We start from the raw sequence: 26,278 nt of genomic DNA, 5'->3' as shown, positions 1-26,278 counted from the left end.
AGATAGCGAGAGACGGTGCCTGCTGAAAGTATTTGCCGTCTTAGCTGACAAGGCAGGCAGAGGTGGAAGAAGGTGGGCGTTTGTGCTGCTGTTTAGCTCGCAGGGGCTCGGAGTGCATGTTTGCTTGCTCTGAGCTAGAAAAGTCCGCGGCAGAGTTAGGCAGCGAATCCAGAATTTGCAAATGTTAATATTGCCTTTTTTCTCCCTTCTTTTCAGAAGAGTAGACTTCATAAGCCGTGTTGTTTCACTTCAGATGGTAAAAAGGGCTTTATCTGTCCATCCAGGTAGCAAAGCAAATTTGTTGTGAAGTGCATAATTCCCCTGAGGCTCTCCCTACCGTAAGACATGTAAATAATTAGGAGAATTAAATGAAAAATTATTCACCCCATGTGTATGAGAACAGTTTCCGTTGTGGCTGGTGATGTAAAGCAGATCTGTAAAGTGCATGAGCGGCCACGGGTCACCGGGAAGGAGCAGCCCCTCCTTGAACAAGGTGGTCCAACCAGCCTGATCCAAGCTTCAGGAAAGCTAGTGGATACCTTGTTCGAAAAGCACAGAGGGGATGAAGGTGTATCCTGATGTTTTGCCTAATTAAAACCCCTTTTATATTCTTCTGAAACAAGACATTGATTGAATGAATTGCTCATGGGCTGCTGCTGAGCTGCTAAAGTGCAGGTTCTGACTGCAGCAACCCCAGCCAAATCGCAGTTTCACTATGACTTGCTTTCCTCCTCTTCAGAAAAAAATAGACTCCCTGTGCCTTTCTTTGAACACACAGCAGCCTGCAACTCAGTGTCCTGTGGCGAGCACAACCCTTGGTGCTGAGTTTGGGGTTTTCAGCCCTTTCCTGGTGCCCTGGGGAGGCCCCTCCGGCAGGCACCCACTTTCGCAATTGAGGCATTTCAGTTTTGGAGGTGTCAAGTGCTGTGGGAATGAAGCTGTGTCTGTTTTATGACTTCTCACTCCACCAACTGTTGCATTTACTGGTGAAAAAGAGATGCCACTGAACTCCAGTGCCTTTAACTGTTGCATAAACAGTGCCCTCATTTAATGATAAAACCCTCCTTTTTGCTATGTCTCACATACTCCAGGCGTTGCATCCTTTCATGTGCCCCTTGGCCATGGCTCAGATTTCCCATCGCTTGTATTTTTTTCTAGCAGCCCCTAGATACTTTCCCTTCTGGTCCCCACATTTCCTACCTAGGCTTTGCTGGAGCCATAAAAAGGGAAGATGGCAAGCTCAGGTCCCAGTTCCCCTTGCCTGGGGTGAGGTTTCATCAGGGAGCTGAGCTGATCTAACAACTGGCAGTTATTGGAGGAGGGGTAATACCCCAAATTGAGCCCAGTAGGTGAGAAGATGAGGTTGTTCATGGACACTATGAGTGTTGAGGCTGGTTGTGAAGTGCTTCCCAATTGCCTTTAAAAACAGAAACTGGGAGCACTCAGCACCTCGAGGAGGTGCCGGGAAGAGGGAGAGGTGATCGGTCCTGAATCCTGCCATCGGTGTTGGGGCAGCACTCAGGCTGAGCAGTCCTGCGAGACACAGCAGCATGGGCATGGTGCCTCTACTAAGGAGTCTCTGCCCTGAAGGGCTTGCAAATCACTCTGAAGTGAATCATAGAATGATATAATCATAGAATAGTTCGGGTTGGAAGGGACCTTTAAAGGTCATCTAGTCCAACCCCTCTGCATGGAGCAGGGACATCCCCGACCAGATCAGGTTGCTCAGAGCCTCATCCAACCTGGCCTTGAATGTTTCCAGGGATGGGGCATCCACCACCTCTCTGGGCAACCTGTTCCAGTGTTCCACCACCCTTACTGTAATTTTTTTTTCCTAATATCTAATCTGAATCTACCTCTCTCTGTTTTAAAACCATTTCCCCTCATACTGTCACAACAGGCCCCGCTGAAGAGTTTCTCCCCATCTTTCCTGTAGGCCCCCTTTAGGTACTGGAAGGCTGCTCTAAGGTCTCCCCAGAGCCTCCTCTTCTCCAGGCTGAACAGCCCCAACTCTCAGCCTGTGTTCACAGGAGGAGCTTCTATGAGGACAGGCAGTGAAGCTGCACTGCATTCTGCACTCAGACCCCACTCTGATTTAAGCATAAGATTTCAATGCATTCTCTTTAAAAAAAAAAAAAAAAAATTAAAAAGGAAGAAAAAGCTTGGAATTTTCAGTACAGAAGTCTGAATTTCTGATTCTCCTTGTAGTGAAACTGAAAAAAAAAAAACCCACACAAGTATCTCACTTCAGCTCAACCTGAAATAGATTGGGGGCGGGGGGGAGGGTTGTTTCGTTTTCACATAAATTAACAACTAGGGACTTTCAGGACAGACCGAAGTCTTCTTTTTCTTCCCCTCTCAGCCCAAATAAAATTGTCCATTAATTGTCAGGGCTGTCTAACCCTATTTTTAGTTTTTTCATTCATTTTTGGAATTCAGGTCAAGTTCAAAGGGAGTATACCGCTTCAGAACACATAATCAAAGTAGTTTTTTCTTAGATGGCAAAAATAAATTGTCTAAGATTTCTACACTTTTTCCAGCATTTTTTTTTCAGCCAGAATTTATCTTCAACTAAAACGTGTGAAATATTTTGCTGTCCCCTGAAACTGCATTGTTTATTGGAAATCAGTTGCTTACTGAAAATACTTACCTTAAACTATAGTAGGTGGAGAAGGTGCCTTGACTCCTCTGAAAGATGTTTCTGGGTAAACTCAGGCATGATGTGGCCTCAGGTCCTTGTTGCAACCTATTTCCTATACACATGTTGCTTCGGGTAAGCCTTTCCAAGACAGTCAGAGTCATCTCTAGAGTAAGAAATTCCCAGGTGCATCCTGACTCTGCTCCCTTTCCGCTGTGTATTCTTAGGCTCATCTTCAAAGTGGTTCTGAGATTTCTACCAGCCTTAAAACGTTGCTCATAGCCATCTTTTACTCTCGCTTGCTTTAATAATTTTTGACTTTTTACTATATTTGTACTTAAAAGATGAGGCATGAGGAGATCTGAGATTGCTTAAATTTTATTTCAGGGGAGAAATGACGTGCATTAGCTCTCAGGAACTGACTTTAGACAGTGTGGTGGTTTTGTTTTGCTGTAACTGAGACGACAACGACGGCACTGGAACTATTTATTACAAGGCTCTGACTTTCCTGTCACAGGGAGACCCATGTGATGTGCTTGGACTAAACACAGGCAGAGCCCTTGCTGGAGAGCCGCCTGTCTACCAGGCTTGGTCTGCCCTTCCTTCCCATTGTTGCTGTGTATGTGAATAAGGATTACTCATTCAGATAGTCCCATAGCATTAGTATGCCTCCACTTCTAGGAAAGTGAGGACTAATTTCAGAATCTAATGACCAATATTTGAGATTAAGTGACATCTGGGGGCAAATGATGGGGTGGTTTCACGTGCTTAGAGCTCTTCACATGGCTGTCAGGCTGCTTCTTGGTTTATTTGGAGAATATATGGTTTAAGCTCTTCCAACTTGGTAGGATGTGGCCTTTTGGAAGGAAATATTCCTGGCTGTTGTGAATAAAATTGCATTGTCTGTGCTGGAGTTGGCAGTACAGTCTGTGCGGGTGGGAAGGAGCAGGGAAGAGAAGGACAGTGCCAGCGGCTTGTCCTGGTGCACAGCCGGGCTGCTTCTGGAGAAGGCACCTGAGAACGTACCTGGGTGTTGCTGTATTCACCAAAACAATGGGGCTGTTGTCAGGGCTGTTACTTGCTTTTCATTTGCTTAAATCTACCCAGCTGATCAACTCTCCCTTGGTTACTTTAGTCGAGTAACAAACAATGGCCCAAATTCTCCTCCTGGGTACACCCCTGTGACTGCTCTGTGCTTTTTGTGACTTAAAGATGAATTGGAGTCCTCTGTTGGGGTGATCTGGGCATTAATAATACTCCAGACTATAACTAGCATGTTAGAAATGTCTTCCTTACTTTCCTTCTTCCTCTCTTCCTTCCTTCCTTCCTCCCTTCCTCCTTTCCTCCGTTCCCTTCCTTCCTTTCTTCTTTCTTCCTTTCCTTCCTCTTTCTCTCTCTCCTTCTCTCCCTCTTTCTCGTCTCCTCTACCTGTGTGTGTCTGTCTGTCCATCTCTCTTCCCTCATCTTATGCCTAGGTACTGTGAGGGTCTCAGTGTTTTGGAAGTTGGCATTTGATGTTACGTGATGCATTTCTTTCTGTTTATATTTTCTTTCCCACCTGCCTGAGCTCGTTCACCTGCATTTTTTTCATTGTTGTTCCATAACACAAATGCTGTGAGTATTTCCACCCGTGCAGAAGGAAAGAGGCCAAGAATTATATGCTGTAACACAGCATAGCATTTATTTATAGTTTTCTTGTTTTATTTTCAGGGTTTTGTGGCATTGTTTCTGGTGGTCAGGAAGTACAAAAGATATGAGATCAGAACCTGCTGTTCTAAATCCGAAATAACCCTGTTGAGGCTGATGGATTAAAGCTGTGATAAGTAAAATCAGGCGCAGAGTTCCTCGGCAATCTTATCTGTAGCACATTGTTCATAAATACCACGTTACAACAATTTTTATCTCATGTCTTATGATATTTGAGGGTTTTGCTTTCTCTTTTTTTGGAAGAAAGCTCAGCTCTTCGGGCCATGTGATTAGCGTATCTAAAAGAAAATGTTAGCTTTTAGTCCTTATGTTTGTTGGAAAAAAAAATGTAATATTCAGCTTAAAGATTTTTTAACCAGACGGCGAACAAAAGGGCATCCCCAGCACATGCGCTGGGGAAGTCGTGGAAGCTGCACTTATTTTTAAGCAGAGCTACTTGGCACCTGAGTCATGCACTGTGAGTGCTCTTTGTAGAAAATTTGCCCAAATACTTTGATCACCAGAAGTCTTCTTTAAAACTGGGACGCTGTCTGTGATACTTTGAAAGCAACACAAAGGGCTCAGTGCTCTGAAAGTAGCGTGTTCACAGCAGAAGGTGGCACCGAATCCAGCCTGGGTCCCAGCGCGTGCCACATGCCCAGTCCCACCTGGTGTCCTGCTGCTTGGGTGCAGCTATGGTGTTTAGATCAGCCTTGGATGTACTGGAAGACAAAACTTGACCCTGGGCTACATCTTATCCCTGCTGCCAGCCCTTGCATACGTCCAGCTGGGCTGCAGCTCCAGGGTCTCCTATGGTGAGGAAGGATGGATCTGAGGGTGGTCCAAGCTCATAGGTCCCTCTAAGCACTGTGAGGGCACACAGAGCCGGTGGAGGCAGGGTCTGTGCTCCTTAGAGTAGCGTGGAGGTGACCTGTACCAGCCATGGAAGTCAGAAACCATACAACTTGGCATATCCATATTATTGTGTGTTACTTACATTCATATTTGAGAATGCATGGTTTTTGACAGACAGAAATCATTAAACAAAGCCTGAACTCTTGAAAGCCCCTATATTCTTCCCCTCAATCTCTTTGATGCATAATAATTGCAGGACATTAAATATAACAATTGTAATGCCATATTTTGCAGACCAAGGAGGCATTTTTAAAATTGGTGGCTTCCTTTTAACCTATCCTTCAGTCTGCAAAATGGAGATTACCTGTATTTGCCCCACCAGGCTGTTGCTAGGATTAATCTCTATACAGTGTCCTATAGCTGGGAAGCGCTGTGTGAGTATTAATGTCTCCGAACTGCTGCCGCGAGGCAATTAGTAGCTGTGCGAAAGAGATTCTCATGGGGCTTTATTCCCTCTTTATCTTTTAAAAGCAGGTAAAATAAATTATAAAAGCCACAAAAACCAGTGTTGTACACACCAGCTTCCCCGGGTTGCCTGGCTATGTGCTTGCAGGAGGGTTGCCCCAGCAGTGCTGGCTGCTGCCAGAACCACACCCATGCCTGGTGGTCCACCACGAGAGTTGTGTCTCCATCCATGCTCCATTGGAATCCACATCACATTGGTGATTACAGATAAAGCAGGATATTTTCTACCTCCTTATAAGTTGGAATTTTGAAAGTGTATTTGATACCATGCCAAACTTCTCCATGGATGTGAGATGCACAGGCACCAGGAGAGCTTTCCTTTGAGGCTCTCCTGACTGTAGCTGTGTCCTCACCACTCCAAGCTACTAGCTTTGAGCAACCTTGGCTGAAATCACACCCTCCTTTTGCATCCCCTTGGCTGAGTTTTGGATACTGCTTCTTGGCAGTCACTGGCAATGTGATGGTACCAGAGAGCCAAGGGAAGCCTTCCAAGATGTTTATAAAAGCAACAAAGTCCCTTATCACCCTTATTGGAGGTGTGCACACAGTGATGAGAGAAGGATTGGTTGCCCAGAGAGGTGGTGGATGCCCCATCCCTGGAAACATTCCAGGCCACGTTGGATGAGGCTCTGAGCAACCTGATCTAGTCGGGGATGTCCCTGCTCCTTGCAGGGGGGTTGGACTGGATGGCCTTTGAAGGTCCCTTCCAACCCAAATCATTCTATGATTCTATGATAAGGAGCAACAAGCTCTTCCTTGGAAAGTCATTCAAGGGTAAAGAAAGGAAGTGCATAAAGTTCAAGGGTTTTGTTTTTTTTTTCTCTTGCCTTTTTTAAATAAGAGGATGCAAAACCAGCTAGTAAACTTCTGTATGTGAAGTGGGGAGTTTCTAAGGCTAGGAGGACAGGGTATTTTGTCTTCCCCATGAAGATTATTAGGAAACTTCTCAATCTGGACTCCCAATTACAGTTTTTAACAACCTAAGGTGAAGAGTTGACTCTCAAGTGCAAGGCAAATATTTTCTGGAGGGCAGCTGAAGTGTTAAGTGACCTAGTGATATATGTAGACACAAAGTGGTTTAAGGTGCTTTTAGAACTTGGGGAAGAGGTCAAGCTGCATGACCAGACACAGCTGTTGCTTGCACAAACTTCTGAGAAAAGCAGCCACTTCACTCAGGACACAGAGGTCAGGTATTTCAGTGTATTGAAGGCCACTTCTAGCAGCTATATCCACACACATATCCCTGGCACACATCTACGGCACTTGGAGGGAGGATGCTGTCCCAGCAAAGCCACATGGCACTGCCATGACTCTGCCTTGCACGGCATGAACAGACTTTCACCCAGTGCTTTTGTCGATTTATGGGGAAAGGCCAGACTGATGGGAGCTTGTTAAAATAAATAAATAAATAAATAAAGGACAACATTACTCAAAAAAGGGTCAAAAATTTGGTGTGGGAAAGTGAACTATGATTGACTTGTTATTTTAATGCTATTAAAATGGTCTTTTTCAAGAACTCAAGTAAACATTGTGCAATGAGGAACTGGCTGCACATTAAGTCTGAACTTTTAAAAGCTGTATCTGCCTTGGAGTTAACCAGCTTCATTGCCTGCTCTGCTCTGTTTTGCTGGAATGTCAAAGACCAATCAGTGGTGATTGAAGATTAGGCTTGAAAAGTGTAGTCCAATCAGATAATCACTGAGGAAATTAAAACAGGGTGTTTTTAATGAGTTCAGGGTGGATGTCTTATTGGATGGATGTTCAGTGCACGGTGCAATAAGGTCATCATCCTATGTAAGGTCTTTGAGGGAATCTCTACCATAAGTAATAATCTCTGCTGTGGAAATTGTGTACAACCGAGGAATGGTAGGACAATGGTGTCCTGCTTTCTGGTTGATGTTGTTGCCCATATTTTAACTTCATTGCAATAGAGTTACTCTAGACTGATAGCAGCATAGCAGAAAGAAAAGGCAGATTCCTGTTCTGTGTAAATGGAAGTGCCTATCCATAATAATGTTTCTTATAATTTTAATTAATCAAACAGAAGTCAATACTCCAGTTCCTTTCCTTTAAGTATGTGTCGTAGTTCAGCCCCGATCGGACCAGACTACGCAGTCTCACTCTCACTCCCCGCACCTTCCGAGAAAACAGGGAGAGAAAATATAAGAAAAACGGCTCGAGGTTTGAGATAAGGACAGGGAGAAATCCTTAAAGTTACCGTCACGGGCAAAACAGACTCGACTTGGGGAAAACTATTCATTTATTACTACAAACAGCAGGATAATGAGACAGAGAACAAGATAACCTCCATCCACCCCTCCCTCTTCCCAAGCTTAACATTATCTCTACTACCTTCCCCCCCAAAGCAGCACAGGGGGGAAGAGGGAATGGGGGTTGCGGTCAGTTCATCATACGTTGTTTTACGCCACTGCTTCGTGGTCAGGGGAAGAACTCCTCACATTCCTCCCCTGCTCCATCGTAGGGTCCCTCCCACGGGCCACAGTCCTTTGTGGAACTGCTCCGGCGTGGGTCATCTCTTCCACAGGTGCAGTCTCTCCAGAACAGCTGTCCCAGCGGGCCCTCCACAGGCCACAGCCTCCTTCAGGAATCCACCTCCCCCGGTATGGGGTCCTTCACGGGCTCCAAGTGGATCTCTGCTCCTCCGTGGACCTCCATGGGCTGCAGGGGGACAACCTGCTCCACCATGGTTGTCACCACAGGCTGCAGGGGAATCTTGGCCAGGAGCCGCATTACTCCTCCCCCTCCTTCTGAACTGACCTTGGCGTCTGCAGCCGTTCCTCACAACAGGCTGGTAGATGTCTCTCAGGATCTTTTTTACATCTTATTCACTTCTCATCTCCTCTCCACTTCTTGCAGCCGGGCTGGACCGAGTCGGGCCCAGTCAGCTGCCCGGCGGGAGGCCAGAGGGTGAGGCCTGCAAGGCCCATGAGGCCTGCGCCTCCCCCTCTGTGCCTCTGCCCCCGCTCAGCTTCTTCACATCTTCTCTCCTCTTCTTTTTTTTTCCTGTTTTCCCCTTCTTAAATACGTTATCGCAGAGGCGTTATCACGGAACATTCTGCTACCAATCGGCTCGGCCTTGGCCAGCAGCAGGTCCGCCCTAGGCCCGGCCGAGTCCACTGAACAAAGGGGAGCGACTTCTAGCAGTTTCCTACAGAAGCTACCACCTTAGGCCCCCCCTCACTAACAAAACCACGACAGTATGCTATCATTCTGGCTATTTTAACTTAAAAAGAGGGCTCAGGTGCTTAGGATATTCTAAAAATTATCTTCTTCATCTGAATTTTCTCAGGCAAAATCAGTTTTAGAATAGTTTTTTGGTTTGTTTTTTTTTTCCCCAGAATAACTATGTTCTTAAAAATGTTTTGGTGCATGTTTGGTGGTTTTCCTTTTCATTTGTTAAAGACAGTTAAAGTCAGTTCACCTGTATAGAGAGAGGATGTACATGGGTGTATGCACGTAAGTGTTCAAATAATTCAAATTAGGTTTGTTTTTTAAAAAAGTTGGATTCTTCTGCATTATACACGTGATCCTATACTCTACGATATCTATGAAAAGTCTCCATTTATTTTGAAGGCTGCAGGCTTTTAAACATTAAATGTTTCTCCTAAATTCAGTGTTTTTAAAAAGGGTTAGATTGAATTCATAAAGAATACACAAGAGTTTAGATATGTGAACATGTGTTTGCAGCATCACACACAAATTTAGAAGAAGGTAACCTTTTGCACTTAAATAATTGAGCCATCCACTGAATAGTGACATATGTGGTAATAATGGCAGTGCTTGTCTGAGCACCCTAGTTGCCTTATGCAGTCCATATATAAGCATATAGGTTAGCGAGGATTGGCGGGAAGATTAAAGACCACATTTCTTTGTGGTCTTTGTTTCAAGTTCTTGTCCCCAGTGTTGTCTTGCAGCTCTGAGCTCCACAGACCTGTTGTTCAATGCAGTGCAAATCAGGTTGCTTTACATCAGTCTGCAAAGAGAGAGCATGAAATTTAAACAAAAATTACAGTTACATATCTGTGTGCGTTTGTGTGTGAGAGAGAGAGATAGCAGGACAAATTAACAGTTACTGGTGCAGTTGAGGGAAACTCATCAGAAGCTGAAGCCAAATTACCCTAGGCCATTGCTGGGAGTTGTGGGAAAAGGTGTTTCTCCTCCCTCCCTCCTGCTTTTCCTTGCCCTGGGCTGGCAGAACAAGGGCAGAGCCTTTTGACAGATTTTGTGTTAGGAGCCGTTCTCCCTTTGTCAACTTGTAAGCAAGCGGCACCAAGAGGGTGGGCAATGCTTTTTGTGAGCCTGCCAGCACTCCCAGTCTCTTTAGTAGCCCTCAGAGAAGCAGAACCCCAGAAAGGGAGTGTCTGACCATCACCTGCCCTGCACCTTGCCTGTACCTTCCCAATCCAGCCATTGTTTCCACCATGCACCACAGAGCTGGTACAAAAGGGTTTCCCTCCATGGCAACTGACACAATGACCAAGGTCCGGGTGGCTTTCTTCATCCTGGAGAATTTTCTGGATGTATTTACATCTCCAGGGCTAACTGTACTTTACCGTAGTTTCCTGTGCACTAGCAGCTGGCTCCTCCACAGTCCACAAAAAACAGCAATAAGATCTCCCACTTCCACTTCTGGCATATGCCAAAATTTGTGGAAGGGATGTCAGCCACATCTATGCTCTGTCAGGTTCTGTCCTTCCTAGGAGAGCTGGAAGAAATCTTATACATGTCTTAACAGAAGATATCTGGCCCAACATGGGATTAGACTTATAGACACAAGAGGAACATTTATTCTGCTAGGGTCAGTCTTGGGGAGAATGCATGATCTGTTCCACCATGACTAGATAGACTGTAGGGTGAGGGAATCCAAGGACAAGGAAGAGAAAAGAGAAATCAAGTTTTAAAAAGTTAATGGGAAGGGAATTTCCACTTTTTTTTTTCACACTTCTGCTCTCAACCTGAAAGCTTGTAACATATACTGCAGGAGACAGTGTCTGCAGGTAGATGCAAGAATGGTCTTTGAGAAGACATTTGAAGCTACATCTTGCTCCCTGAAAAGCTAGCTCTATTGATAACCTGAACTGATTTTTCTCCCTAACAGAAATTGCAAGGAGAGAAAACTCCAAAGAATATGAATGCTACTCTCAAGGAATTGTTTGAGATCATTCCTGGAGATGGGGATCCATTGCAGGAGCGAGGCACTTTCACATGCAGACGGTGTGCTGTTGTGGGCAACTCTGGGAACCTTCGGCAGTCTCAGTACGGCCAAGATATTGACTCCCATGACTTTGTGCTCAGGTGAGTAGGCACCACCTTGGCTCCAGATGTCTCTGTTGTTTAAGATTCACTGGTATTTTCTGGGACAAGTGAGCAAAAAAGATTTCAGGAGCTATCTAGAGAAATCTGGTACTTAAGGCAAATCTAAGCTTCAGGGATGTAAATCACATGTATTGGAGATATGACCTCAAGTATTAGCTTGGGAAAAAAAAAAAAACCAAAACAAAACCATGAATAGGTGTTGATACTGTAAGCTTGTTCTCCACTATCCATAATGTGTTTAAAAAAAAAATCTGAAAAAAATCCAGTTTTGAGCAAAAGTTATTTCTGCATCCCGTACTCACAAGTGATCTTGTGCACACCTAATTGACTGTATTGGACTTTACTTCCTTGGACTGGTTCATTCATCCCAGTGGGGTGGGAAAGGCAAAGACACTTTGCAATGGACTGGAAAAAACTGGTTGGCTGCAGCCGCCTTGTAAAGGGTCTCATCGCCTCTTCCTTCTGTGGCAATGAAGGTTGGCTATTTTGTTCCACTGAGACATAAACGGCACCTAGTTAAGCAGAGCTAACCACCCAGAGGGCAGCCAAGATATCTGGGATGACTAAGTTCATCTCCAGCATATTGTCCAGCTGTCATACAGAGCTACCAGTACAACACAATTTGGGGAGCAACGCAGGGCAGGTCAGTGGGCCTGGAAAGGAGGGATTGCTATTGAAAATACTACATGTGGGATTGTACTCTCAGAAACAACACAACCTTTAGCAGGAAGCTGTGCACTGAAGTTAAGAGTGAATTGGCAGAAGACCAGCACTATTTGAAATGTGAAGCCACCTTAGGCCACTTAGCCTCCAACGTGGCTTGGACATGCTGTGGAGTCTTTCGATGACATCTAAATGTTCACAATAAATCATTTCAGGAGTTGCTTCATCACTTGCATGCCTTGCCCTCTGCCAAAAGTACCTCCCCAAAGGCAGAGGAAGCCAACGTGCTCTTCAGATACACACAGGGAAGTCCTGCAGGTTGCACATCTGAGGCAGCTGAGATGCATTTATGCTTAACTCTGTGTCCCTGTCAGCTGTAGGTCTTGCATTTGTCACTGTGCTTTGGTGCCTTTTCATGGGAGGACCACAAGAAATATTTGCTGCTTCTTATCACACATAACATGGTTTGTTACCTTGATCCTAGACATCCAAATACACCTGTACAGATTGGGGTGGGGGTGAAACTGCAAGAAGTCAAGCTAATGAACTTCAGGGCAGTATTTTTCTCTCCTATGGGAGGCTTCAGCTTTACGATGAAAGGAGATGTGAGACCTCATGGACTCAGTGGTCTTTTGACTAGCTCTCTGCTGACTGTAAACCCAGGATGTGCTCAGAGATGTGCTTGGCAGAAACTCCCATTCAGTCCGAGGAATCCCACACTAAAGCTGAACTTTAATTTACTTTTAATTTATCCACTGTAGATGATGGTCATTTCAGCCTGCTATGCCCTGTCAAGGCTATCTGAAGAGCCTGCATACAGCACTCTCCTTAGCCGTGGGAGCATTTTCCTGCTACCTCAAGCAAATGATGTGGGGAAGAATCACATGCTTGTATCGACCTTATTCCTCTCCCACTTCCTCACTCGCTCACTTCTTACTTTTGTGCTGCAGAATGAACCGTGCCCCCACCACTGGGTATGAATCAGATGTTGGGAGCAAGACCACTCACCACTTCGTTTACCCTGAGAGCTACAAGGAGCTGGCAGAGAACGTGAGCATGATCCTGATCCCCTTCAAAACCCTGGACCTGCGCTGGGTTGTCACCGCTCTCACCACAGGCACCATCAACTTGTGAGTAAGGGCAGCCCTGAGTGAGCAGGCTGAAGGGGTGGGAGCCCCAATATGTTGCTGTAGAACAGAAAAGCCCACGCTGGGCAAATCCTCACTTCTGATAATGCCTAGTATAGCTTTACAGACCCTCTCAGGTCAGGGTTCAGTGCTGAACACTTGCTTTCTAGGAAAAGCTTGATGTTATGATGCGCTCTTTGAGGCAAATGTCCAGATCCAGCTCTTTGCAGCCTCATACAGTCGTCTCAAAGAAATGAAAGGGAGGTTTTTTTGCTGCTGGAGGTGACAAGTTTGAGCAGTGTCTTCCTAGGCTTTGGTATTCAATGCCTCATTTTGGGCTTCTGCTCATCCTTTTTCCTCTCCAGTCCCTTGGGAGTACAGTGGGTGCAGCAATGTTTCTGTACCCAGATGTACCCATCAGAAAGCCATCTGCAGAATTACATGTTTGGTGGTTTATTCATTCAGGAGTGGTCCTAGACACCTGGATTATCCCACCTGAGACACTTGAGTGGCCATGCAGTCCTCCAACATCTATCATCCCACTTGCAAAAGAGGACGAGGAGACAGAGAGGGATAGGCAGGTGGCTCACAGAAGGCAGTGAGGGCAGAAGCAGACTGAGATACTTGGTCTCCCATCCACAGCATCCTCCCCTGGATAGGTCGGTCAGGAGTTCTGTCTGTCTTTCCTGGTGGAAGGTGATTGAGAGCTGTGCAGAGGAGACATCATTGTTTTGTGTGTCACCTGTGTGCCTTAGCTTTAAATGAACATGTTTTACCTGGCAATAACCACGCTGGTATTTATTCTCCATTTCTTCTTTGTGCTTTCAGAAGTACATATTGTCCTGCTTAATACATTTATGGCAGCACTAGAATTAGAAATGTGAACAAAACACAAGTTTCTTCTGGACGCCTGCTAGCAGATTCTCTCCCTTCCTGTAAGCTGGCTTTTCCTAATCCAGAGAATGGAATACGTGACATTTGTACTGTGTGAGGTTATCTGCTGGATGTAAAGCCACAGCCTACTGGGATTGTTCGGTGGCACCCTGCTACACATAGGCAGCAACAGCTGATCAGCTTACTTTATTCCAGAAATAAGTACTTCAAGACATTTCAACTTTTTTTTTCCCAATTTCAGAGTCTCAGAAGATTAAAAACTTGGAAAACTATATTCCCTTAGAACACAGAACCACTTCACACTTTTAAGGGAAACTTTTTGATCGGACAACAAATGAAGTGTTATTTCTTCTTTTCTTCTTATTTTTACTCTTTGTAAATGCATCTTAGATCCTTTTCACTTCCTATTAAGATTCTCTTAACTTGTAACAAATCTGGTTTAGTCTCTTTTTACCTTTTTTTTTGCCAGCAGCACTTAGTATATACAGTCATAAGATGTCTTGAAAAAAAATCTGTCTTCAGAACACACTTGTATCTCAGAAAAATCAGCCCTCTTAGAAATATTGTTTAAAAATATCACCTTTTTTGGAAGGCTTAGTTTTTTTTTTTCTTTTAGAAGCTGTATTGATAAAAAAGGTTGAGAACCTCTGCCCTTAAGCCTGGATCCAAATTCTATCAGAAACAATGGAAAGCTCCCAGCTGCCTTCAGTGGTCTTTGAATGGAGCCCCATGCTGCATCTTTGTCAAATCCATGCCTGTGCCAGGAAGAGGCACTCACAAGAGGGCCAGTTGCTGCCATCATCACCCATCTGTGTTTCCATCACTGTCACTGTTCTGTGCCCCAATTGCAAAGCTTTTCACTGTTTCTGTTGAGTATTTACCCTCAGAAGTGGTAGCAAGTGGGTTGCAGCAGCAGAGTTGAGTGAGCCCTTAGCCTGTCAGGAAGGTAGAACTGATTGACTACAAGGCAGTCACAGCACATGAAAAGAAAAACATCTTTGCTTAATAAATTACAAGATATATTATATATTTATAATTAGATTGTATACATGAGCTTTCTAAGCATCTGGTGTAAATTAGTGTATGAGTAGTTAACCCCATGGAAGAAATACTAGTATTTTAAGATTTTTGCCATACTCAAAGCAGTAAAATTGCATCATTAATAAGCTGGTACATGCTGCAGCAATAAAACCAGAAAATCATAAGCACACAAATCATAACAATACACATAACTTAATTTTAGGCTGGCAGAATAAACCTATGAGCATGCGTTAGACACACAAAGTCAGACACAGTGTATAAGGAAATTGTTGATTGTACATTTGTAAACAGGAGAAGGCATCAAAAAAAAACCCCAAAACTCATCTGAAATGTGGTATTTTAGAAGAGAAGAAATACTCACTTCATAGTTAAAAAAGGTAAACATCTTGTATTATGGTTCAAAAGAAAAGCCAGACTGGAGATGGCCTTAATATTAGACTGATTGGATAGCTGAATGATTCTCTCAGAGATGTCTTATTTGGCTGATGGATGTCCCATTTCAAAGTGGCTCTCTAAGACCGCATTGTCCCAGAAAAGACCAAGAAAATACTTCTGGGACAGAAAACCTTTAGGCCCTCATCAGTTGTATATTGAGCCTAGTTGCCTTCACTTGCCTTCTGCAAATCTTCTAGGAATCTCCATGGTGAAAAAACCACCATGTATCTCCGCTTGGTTTGGTGAAGAGTAATTTCTGTATTCCTTAAAATTTTCAACATCTTCCACTTGGGTCAATGGTACAGCAAATGTCCTGTACAAGGTGGCCAGTGATACCCACAGACTTCTCTAGAGCCCTGCCAAGTGGCTTATAGAAGATGTTTTCCAGATTATATTAATTCCACCTGTAGCCACCTTCATCACAGGCTTCACCCTGTCCTGCTCCTGTGTGATATTTACTGGGTCACTAACTCCCTGTCTGCTACGCAGCTCAGTTTTTATATCATCATAATGATGTAGGTCTCCATTTGGTCTTTATCAGCGTGCCAATACTTTCTGTGCAGTTGTATGAAATTCTGCAGCCAAATGACAGCAGGACTTGGCTATTGCTTCTGAAAAAATGAAATACCCCATAATTAAAATGACTAACATGTCATCTGACAAGAGCTATGGCAGTCTCCTGGTTGGATTAGAGCTGTCTGCAAATGTTGTCTTGAATATTGCATATTGTTCACTTTGGTCTTCTACTGTACCTGGCTAGAAGCCCATGAAGTATGGCTTTTTTGTTTGCTCCACATCATCTTTTCAGAAAAGACTGGTTGTTTATTTGTATAATAATGAGGAGATTTTACCAGCAAACAAGCCCTTTATGTCTTCATAACCACAAAAAGGACACTGGATCACCAAGTCTGCTTCTTTGCTAAACAAGGTCAGGTATGGGAAGCAAATGCAAGAACAGATTTGCTGAGGGCAGATTAAAAAGTCTGTCCGTTGCCCCATTAGCATCTTGTGTCACATCTTGGAGGGCGAGAACCGATGCATCGCGTCTTCCATTGCATCCAGCCTGAGGCAGGGATCTAGTGTTAGGGATGCACAGAAGTACCTAAGGAGATGAGGACATTGCCAGGTCACCATTGGTTTGGGAAGACTTAGACTAATATTTCAAAGTGGTGATGATCCACAGTTCAAAGAGAACTAAAACGTTAATGATAGGAATCTTGTTATTACCCAAAAAAACCAAGAAGAAACATTATATTGAAGTAATCGGAACTTTTGGTGATCCATCACAACCCACCTAAAAAGTATGCAGGGCATATTTTGGGATACAATTCAGTTACAAAGCCAGTTCAGAATTTTCTCACTTGAAACAAACTCAGGGAGATTTTTGTACAGCACTCGTGATGAGCTGTGCCATGCCAGCATGTGCTGTGCATGAGATATGGGGAAGAAAAGATTTTTTTTTTTGTTTTCAAGCCATGACTCGTGATTTTGAGCCAGTCATAAGGTATGACTTGGAAGTTTTCTGCTGGGAACTGCAGGAAGCCTTCAGCATCCCCCTGGGGAGGAGGGGAATAGCTTGCTGCTGAGGGGATGTGTACTGGGAATGCTAGAATTGCACATAACCACAGAAATTATGAACTCTGCTACCACCTACTCTGAAAATCATGCAGTAGCTACGATTATTAGGAGGGGAGAAGTCTCCCCCTGGTGGGAAAAGGTTTTTCTTTCATGAAATTAAATTGAAAGCCCTTCCCGTCATCAAAGTGCAAAGACTGCAACAGTCATGGGCCAAGCGTTAGAAGTCATGGGCTCCACATAATATTGACTTTACAATATATTTTCAACTAAATCTTTGGTGTCAATAATTAACTTGAAAATTTAGAAAAGTAATGGCTTCATATAAACTTGCTTCAATGACACCTCAGTTCTCTTCATGCTGTATTACTTAATTGCAGCCTCATTTTCCAACAATTTTGTACATTTATTGCTTTCAAATAATTTGAATTTATTCCTGCACATGAAGAATATTCTTTCTTTCTTGGAAATACAGGAAAATATCAATATGTTGGGCTTTTACTAATCTTGGTGTTGTTTTTTTCTTCTAACAGCACATATGTTCCAGTTCCACGGAAAATCAAAGTCAAAAAAGAAAAGGTGAGCAATGCTGATTTGTGAATTTGTTCTGCTAATCTACTTGTAGGTCTTTTGCCTCTTTGGGACACTGCAGGAATCCAAGAAACCCCTTGAGATTCATAAAAATTGTAACCAGAATTCACACACTTTACAAGACTTGGATAAGGTAAAGGTTTAGCTCCTCTGTGCCATTCAGGCCATAGATCAACCACTAGACAACTGAGGCTGGAAAGAAACTGCTCTTGTGACTATACCACTGCATGACCACTCTTCTGAAGGTTGTGTTGCTTCCTCTGGTACTGCTCAGGGAGATTTAAGGTGCACTGTTGGCCAACTGTGCTCACTCTCCACAGCAGTTGCTCTGTTCCCACTTCTTGCAGTCATTTGGATGTAATGGCACTTTGAGCAGTGGAGAACCTTTGGCGTTTTTTAAAAATAATTTGATTATTTGAACATCAAGGATGTTTCTCACACCCGAGTCAGATCTCTGAACAAATGAACTCTGAACAAATAAGGCTGTGTGTTTTCAAGTCAGTAGAGAATTCAAGGTACTATCAATGGCTCTTGGGGAAGGTCTTAGCCCACAGCTGTAATAACTGCCTGTACCCAATTAAACAAGCCTGGAGACCGGGCTGAGGCCAAGTCCATGCTGGTTTTGTCCCAGTTGCATTAATATTCTCCTAGGCAATCATAGAACCACAGAATAGTTTGAGTTGGAAGGGACCTTTAAAGGTCATCTAGTCCAACCTCCCTGCAAGAAGCAGGGACACGTTCAGCTAGATCAACTTGCTCAGAGTGCCATCCAACCTAACCTTGGGATGGAGCATCAACCACCTCTCTGGGCAACCTGTTCCAGAGATCCACCACCCCCTTATTGTAAAAAGTTTTTTCCTTATATCAAGTCTGAATGTTCAAGTAAGGTTTGCAGGATAGCACAGAGCAGGGAATATTCCCTGTTTTGCACAAGGACAGAACTGAGCAATGTGGACACAATCTGTGCCATGCCACTTCCTTCAAGGCTAACAAAATACCTCTGACCCATCTTATTTCATAGTGTGAATCTGTAGAAGGCAAGCGGTCAGAGGACCTCACTTCTCTGAGAAGGTCAAAGAAAGATGGACAAACACCCTCCAGCAGTCAGAAGAGAGTCCATCCCATGCATACTGACTCATTGCCCAAGTATGCTTGGGTTTAATAGACATGGCCTACTGCTGGAGGCAGAGTTTCCCATGGGGCAGGATGGTTGTTCCTATGTTGCAGCTTTAGCCACTGTGCAAAGACTTTTGTTGTTGTAGCCGCATATTTTGAGGACATAAACAAGGCAGGCTGTGTTGGGAGAGCTAAAAGACATTTCCTCTTCCACAGACCTTCCAGCAGAATAAAAGTCTCATTCTCTCAGCCTTTGGAGAGGCTGATTTTCAGAGGAGCTCAGGCTCCTAATGTCTGAAGGGCTGGTAAAGTATGACATTAGCCCCAGAACATTAAAATTACAGAGTAAAGCACATGTCCTTCATTCGGGAGGCCAGGTTTTGCCAACGGCAAATGAGACCTTTAACCAGTATCAGTTTATATCCCTGTGCTTCAAACCATAGATCTCTCAGGGTATTAAATAGTCACTTAGCTCATCCCTACCTGATGTAAGGAACACATTAACCTCTGCAAAACTCTCGTGAGATGCACTATGGCAGGCTGTTAAACTCATGTCACAGTTGAGTAGCACCAGCCCAGGGTATGGCAGGGACATGAGAAGCTTGTATTTCTTCCCACACCATGCAATGCAAAACACCCTGTGAGAAGCGATTACACACGGATACAATATCAGCAATTAACCTCTGACTTTGTAAAAGGAAAATCCCTGCAGGTAACCAGATAGCACTGAAACGCTGTCACTCTAGTTACAAACACAGCGTGGAGGGAAAAGCCTCTCTTCACCTGATTCAGGGAAGGGGGTTGAAACCAGGGGCTCCCGCCAGTCCTTGGATTTACTGTACACTCTGGTCTGATCTTCAGTGCTCTGTCACCATTAGATGGCGTCATAATTTCCCCAGGAGATAACCAAGTGCAGTTTATGTCTTTTTTTTTTTTTTTTTAAAAAAAATAAAGCAGATTAAAATAGGATGTTTGGGAAACAGGAGAAATGCAGCTGATGCAACCTGGTTGGCCACCTGACAGTGTATGCCTGAGCCCTGGTTTCCTTAGATCTGTACCTATAGAGATACCAAGACATGGTTGGTGTATTCTGCAGAAGATGCAGCTGCTCCTATGTTCCCAGCCAAATTACTTGGACTCAATGATCTTAAGGGTCTTTTCCAACCTAAATGGTTCCATGATTCTAAGAAATCTGGCATGGCATCTTACACTTCCCTTGCTCAGGCCTCCAACTCCCCAGAGCTCACCTGTGTTAAATCAGGATGCTGCAGGAAGAGTTGAATGCTTGATTCTCTTCTCACTTGTGCCATTTCATACCCATCGGTTTCAGCGGGAATCATCCAGGATTTACATTAGTGTAAGTAGCTGGGATATCAAGACCAAGGAAGGAATATTCATGTGTAATTGCATATGGGAAATATTCTTGAATGCGCTTAACTACGGGACATTGTTTTTCCCTTTCACTTGTCCTCAGGGAATAACTATCATTCCTTTCTCCCCTACTCCCTTTCCCCAGTGTCCTTTAGGGATGACATGCTACTATTGTTTTTTTTCACAGAGTATTTTACTAATGAGTCTCTCTCCAATTTTGCCTAGATCCTGGTTTATAATCCAGCTTTCATGAAATACGTCTATGAAAACTGGCTCCAGCATCATGGGAGATACCCCTCCACAGGCCTTCTCTCTGTGATATTTGCACTCCACGTATGCGATGAGGTCTGTGTGTGTTTGGATATATAGATGAAAAATCAGGATATTTCACACTAAAGTTCGAGAAACATGCCCTCACTACTCACTCAGCCTTTATGTCCCCCTCTCCATCTTCTCTGCCATTTGCTTCTTCAAACAGATGCAGAGTCCTCAGTAACCTGCAGATATGCCTAACTGACTGTGACTGATTTTTGTAATGTCAGCAATTGGTAGGGTTTAAGATGCATTCCAGGGGAATATAATTGAACATAAATAGTGAGATTCCACTTGGCATTAGAAAACATCTAAATACATATGGTGTCCATGCCCATTTTGTTAGTGGAAGCTCAAATTATATTTTGTCTCACTGTTTAGGCACCTAGAGTCATTGGTGTTGCCCTGGGCAACACTGCCTCCAGCTGCCAGGCCAGGCCAGAAAAGTATGAATCTCTTGGCCTTGGCCTGACATCTACCTGCCTTGAGTAGATGTATTGAGTATGCAAGGACATCTCAAATGGCACGTATGTTTGGGCAACTGCATTGAAGTCTTATCTGTCTAATCAGCAGAGCCAAGAGGCTGATTCAGCAAAGCAACCTCCTCCATTAGGGGAGCAGGATTGCTCCCGGGTCTCCAGTGACTGTGTTCAGTCATCGCCACTGACTGTAATGGATGCTCGGGCACCTGCATTTAGATATCTAAACCTTAAACATATTCCCATCTGAAGAACCTTGATGATCAGCTCTTACATAAGCCAATTTGGGGAGTGCAGGTGGTCTATTTTCAAACCCAAGCTTGTGGGTTTATACTGGAGCTTATGGTAAATGCCTCTGCTCCAGCAGTTACTTGAGGAAATTCCCTGGCCTGAGTGATGCGAGGTGTTCCTAGGTGATTGGAGACTTAGCTAGTTAGTGTAAGGCCAGGTCAGCTCTACAAAATCCTGCAAGCATGGGCTTGTCAATATGGGGAATAAACACTATACTGGCAAAATCCCTGGCCTGTACACAGGTCTGCTGATGAAAGAGAGTTTCTGTCACCTAGGTGTGCATTGCTCAGAGAAGTGATGGAAATACTCCTAATGATGCTGGCAAAAACTGTACCATAACCAAAGCAGATAGGATGGGTGGCTTGGGTGGAGCCTGTTTTCTGGTAAGCGGGCAACGAGCAAGATTCTGACATTATCAAAAATAACTTAAAACGAGCTTGTATTTTGGTGTGTGCAAGTGGGGGTGGGTTAGGGCACTTGTTTTGTGGGTTATGACCTGTTCAAACCCAGCCACATTGCCACTCTCAGCTGAAATAAGCCAACGGTGATGTTTGGACTTTTGGACCAGAGGAGGCAGGCATAGCCATCGATAAATGAGCTGCTGGGAGAGGAAAGGCCATGAGAGTATACACACAAAGAACATGATGTCCATCTGCCTCTCAAGTGACTGCAAGTGTCATATAATTAAGCATACAAGTGTGGGTTGACATGGGTCATCATTTGGAAGACTAGGAGCAAAACTAAAATTTTCCGCTCTTTATGGCCTTAATCAGGTAAAGAGGAGATTCTCATCCCAAATCACTGACCATCATGCATCACTAAACATCATGCTTACGGGACAAGAATGTGTTTTTCATATTGCTAAACAAGAATTCATGGATAGAAATTTCCTTTTCTGTCTGGATTCAGGTATGGTAGTGGTCTCAGCATAGCTTAGGATGTAACATCCATTGAGTAGAACTTGGGCCGTTATTTTGTGCTTGCATCATCTCATGCAGCAGAATAGCTTGGCACACCACCGAGGTCCTTGGGTGCTGCTGCCTCTAGATAAACTGGGAATCAAGAGAGTTTCTTCAACATTTCAGATGAAGACCAATTGCCTTCCTGGCCATAACACTAGTTCTCTCTTACTTCCTAGGTGAATGTGTATGGTTTTGGAGCAGATAGCAAAGGACACTGGCATCATTACTGGGAAAACAACGCTTCAGCTGGAGCTTTCCGGAAGACAGGTGTCCATGATGGGGATTTTGAGTTCAATGTAACTTTGACTCTTGCCTCCATTGAAAAAATAAATTTTTTCAAGGGTAGATGACCCTGGCCACGGGGAGAAGTGGGGGCTGCAATTCCAACATGCAGCAGAAGAAAGCTCAGTGAAGATGATCTGGGTGCCAGCCAGGTTTGAATGCATGAATCTGTGGTGGATTCGGAGCGTCTCACTGCTGCAATGCTCACCGCAGGGAGCTCGGCCGAGGACCGGCTTCCACGCTGCACATGATTTCCTATCTACAGAGAGCTGGGAACTACCAATCAGTTGTGGGAAAAAAAAATGAATTTCTGCTTAGGCTCTAAGGTTTGATTTCTGAATTACTGATGAAAAGGTCTGCCTGTTGCAATTAGGAGAAATCTGGGCACAGGAACTGCTGTTTGTGTGTCCGTTCTTTCCTCAAGTAAGGCAGGAGATCCTTGAAGAAGAGTGAAAACGACTTCTGGAACTTGAGACCTACTAGGGCAGCTGTGAACATCATAGTAAGGATTACCTCAAAGAAATTAATTCACTTCTGCTGTTGATCTTCTTTTTGAACTGTCTCTTCTGTTTCCTCTATTACTTCTGATTTCATGCTGTGTTAAGCAAAAACATGATGAAGTTGCCTGGAGTAGTAAATTTTTCAACCGTTGCCTCATTCGGCATTAGTAGTGTCTAGAAAATACAGATCAAATCATCTCTGATCACATATTATTTACTATTGCTTCCTATACAGCCATAATGAGAGAGAAAACAATACTGAAAACTCCAGCAAAAAAAAAAAAAAAAGGCCTTTTTAGCCAGTTCTTTGTTTGTCTTGTTTGGTTATATATAATTTTTATTTCTTTTTTTTTTTGGTGTAAAATACTCTGGAATGTTCATTTTTATTTAAACAGTGTAAGGTTGGAAAATGAACTTTTTTTCTTTCAGTCATTTATATGTGCCTTTTATAATTGTGCAACAGATGTGATTTTTTTTTTAAAGATGACAAACCCTAAATTAAACTTTTTTATAAAAGGGGGGAAAATTAACCAAAGTTTAGCCTCCAAGTGGTATACTTTTGTAGTCAAAAACAATAATAACAGCTCCTATATTGTATTTAAGCAAACACAAGCAAGACTAATTTTTAAAACTTTTCCTCTTATTTTTTTTTACAAATTTAGAAAGTGGTGTCTCTTTGCAAGGTCTCCATTTGAAATGGAAGAAATATAATGGGTTGGGATATCAGCTAGCAATACAAGAGCAATCTTTCACCCCATAGCAGCATCTACAAGGACACAATCTACACAAGCTGATGCTAGAGTGTATGCCTGACTTCAAAATTATGTGCATCTCTGGAGGAATGAGTGTATTAATATCAGTATCTAGGCAGTGAGAGGAGGGAAGTGACAGTGGAGATTTTATATCCATGGATTTTTGCTGGAATCAATGCATTTAATCCTCATGGACAGAAAAAGTATGAATCCAAGAACAAAGTTCAGGTAATGAAGAAGGGGGAACAGTGTTTTTTTCTTCCCGTTATAATGAAAATAGGATTCATGGATTATTGACCCATTTTCAGCTCTGCTGAAGCCAATGGAGTTCTTGTCACAGACTTCAATGGACTTTAGATCAGACTTAGAAAAAATGGCACATTTTGTTTTTAATGTGTTATGATGGCTGGAGTTTGTGGCAATTTAGAAATCATCACCTGAATGACTTGTCCTTCATGCGCCAGTTGTGGCAGCATGTCCAAGCTGATGAGTATTTGAGCTCAGCGAAAGCCTCGCCCTTCAACCAGTGATGTGCCTCAGTCCAAGATTTATCCCCTGGTCTTTCCATGCTAGTTGTTAACCATGAATTCCCCTCCAAGACAGCAATTCATGGCAAAATGGTCAGCTGGAATACACGTATTTTGGGCCACAGTACTATTCGCCAACATGAACTACTTTACCCGCATGAATATTACTGAACTCACAGCATATAAAGAGAAGAGATGCCATACGTCTGTGCTCTGGTACTGAGCTCAGGTACACATGACTCTTCAGTTTGGCAATACAGAAAGGGCAGGATTTTCAAATCCTTATGCTAAGACCTGTTCATGATCCTCATCCACCTAGCATGGTGGCCAGCAGAACTCACCTGCATGTCACAGAAGCAGCAAATTCAGTGGGCTTACTGTCTTCTACATGTCCTTTGTACAAGTATGAAACATTTCTACCTGAACCATGTTTGTTTTAAGCATTTCCACTGTTTAAGTTATTGTTAAACAATGTCAGATGTCACAGTAATGCAAGCAAAGCAACTTTAAGAGGACAAGGCTCCATGGAAGACTCCAATGGTATCTTCATCCCATGGCTGGATTTTGGAGATACTTTATTCATCATTAACACCTTTTTTTTTTTTTTTTTTTTCCTCATGGACAGATGTCAGTAATTCAGAAACATTTAATTACTGTTTCAGTCATTGTTAGAAAGACTTGGAAGAAAACTCATGATGGTTTGATACTTAATTCCCATTGAGTTTTTAATCACAGATGGCAGTTTGAGTTCAAAGAAAGTGGTAAAAAACCTATCTTCTAGTCTGTGTTGTTCTGAAAGATTTCTTTTGCTGTCCAAATTAAATATCCAATTTTCCTTTGAATATCCTGCCTCTGATAGCGCATATGAAACATCATGGCTCATACTAACATGGACAGATTTAGTGTCTTTATCATGGAACAAGCCACAATTCCCATTTAATTTTGTGTGTGACAGCAAGCAGTAACTGTGTACCACCAATGTCCATTTTTCAGAGTGTGATGACAGCAAAGAGTGGACCTTCCTAGCAGTAGCAGTATGCCATCACATTTCTATTCCAGAGGAACTTTTCCCAGAGTCCTTTAGGCAACTGACTGTTGTGTCAGGTCTTTGTCTCATTTTCTCCACTATTTTTCTGCTTGTTCAAATATCTTCAGAATAAGGAGACACCAAAACAGATGATGTTGAGAGAAGAATTCATTTCCATTGCCAATGTTGAAGACTGTCTGTGTTCCTGCTAGAAACTTTCTGGGTTTATTTTGCTTAAAAAAAACAACAATGGAAAACATTTAGCGACATGTCAAGGTTTCAGACTCTTGGACTGTATTTGCCACTACTGCAAAGTCCTCACTCCCTGGGTGTGTGTTATGTTTTTACCAAAGCCAAATCTCTTGAGCACTTTTTTTCTCCTATGACCAGATTTTCTTCCTATTGTTCTTTGACTACACAATCAATTATGATAATATATATTTTTTTTTTTTGCTTTGATGGTGGGGAGTCTCACTCAATCATTCTTTGACATTTTATTTATTTAATTTTTCAGTATGATATGAATCAAAATAAATTTTTTATTGTAATCAAATCAAAGGTGTTTCTCTCTGTGTGTGCTTCTTCTTCCCACGATATTTCCCTTAGCTCCCAGAACCTCCTCTGTCACATAACAGTGTAGAGAAGCCTTATTCCCACCCATCCCTTTGGTAACATCAGCAGAGGAATGCATGCTTCAGGCTGCTGGAAAGCTTGTGTTCATGGGCATCACACTGCTCAGCTTATGGCAGTTATAATGTCTCTGGAGAATAAACTTAAACTTTATATGTCTGTAGTCTTCTCATGGATCTATGCTATATTTAGGTTATATATAAGGGAAATTAAGGTAGACTCAGAAATCAGTGACTTGAGAAGAGATTCAGTTTGCCTGTTCTCTGGGGCTGACAGGCCTGGCTCCTTCCGTAGGAGAGATGCTGAGGGTCCACACCAGGTCCCTACTTTAACTGCCTAATTTAGCTGCTATGATCACATAAGCACTGTAGTTATGGATGGCCTAAGCTGTCCATTAGAAGAACCCAATCCAGGAGTTGGACATCTTTGATGTTGCAAAGCCAGCCCTCAGTGGGTACTGGTGTCAGCAGGTGTCACTTCATCATGCCACACCACCTCATCTGCATGACCATTGCTTTACTTGAGGACACTCCACCTTTACTATTTCTTATGGACTTCATAAGCTGTTCAGTTTCCTTATGCTCCATTTCCATTCATCATTTAAGGGAATGAACGAGGTACACAAACTATCATTGATGTAAATTGTCCATTGAAATGCAATC

At 43.2% G+C, this 26,278-nt stretch overlaps 1 protein-coding gene across 1 annotated transcript in view; it reads left to right on the top strand.

The window, feature by feature from the left end:
• ST3GAL1 (ST3 beta-galactoside alpha-2,3-sialyltransferase 1) overlaps positions 1-25,533 on the top strand; it is a 77,793-nt gene extending 52,260 nt beyond the window's left edge. The window contains exons 3-7 of the mRNA XM_086741300.1: positions 10,824-11,020; positions 12,655-12,834; positions 17,310-17,355; positions 20,080-20,199; positions 22,075-25,533. Of these exons, the coding sequence (XP_086597426.1) occupies positions 10,824-11,020; positions 12,655-12,834; positions 17,310-17,355; positions 20,080-20,199; positions 22,075-22,248 (717 nt within the window). The 3' untranslated portion in view covers positions 22,249-25,533. The remainder of the gene's footprint in view (positions 1-10,823; positions 11,021-12,654; positions 12,835-17,309; positions 17,356-20,079; positions 20,200-22,074) is intronic.
• Positions 25,534-26,278: the final 745 nt, after the last annotated feature.

This window comes from Chlamydotis macqueenii, chromosome 2 (assembly GCF_036417535.1).
Source record: "Chlamydotis macqueenii isolate bChlMac1 chromosome 2, bChlMac1.mat, whole genome shotgun sequence".
Classification (NCBI taxonomy): Eukaryota; Metazoa; Chordata; class Aves; order Otidiformes; family Otididae; genus Chlamydotis; species Chlamydotis macqueenii.
Note: the sequence above shows the minus strand (reverse complement) of the source record. Positions and strands in the feature narration are given on the sequence as shown.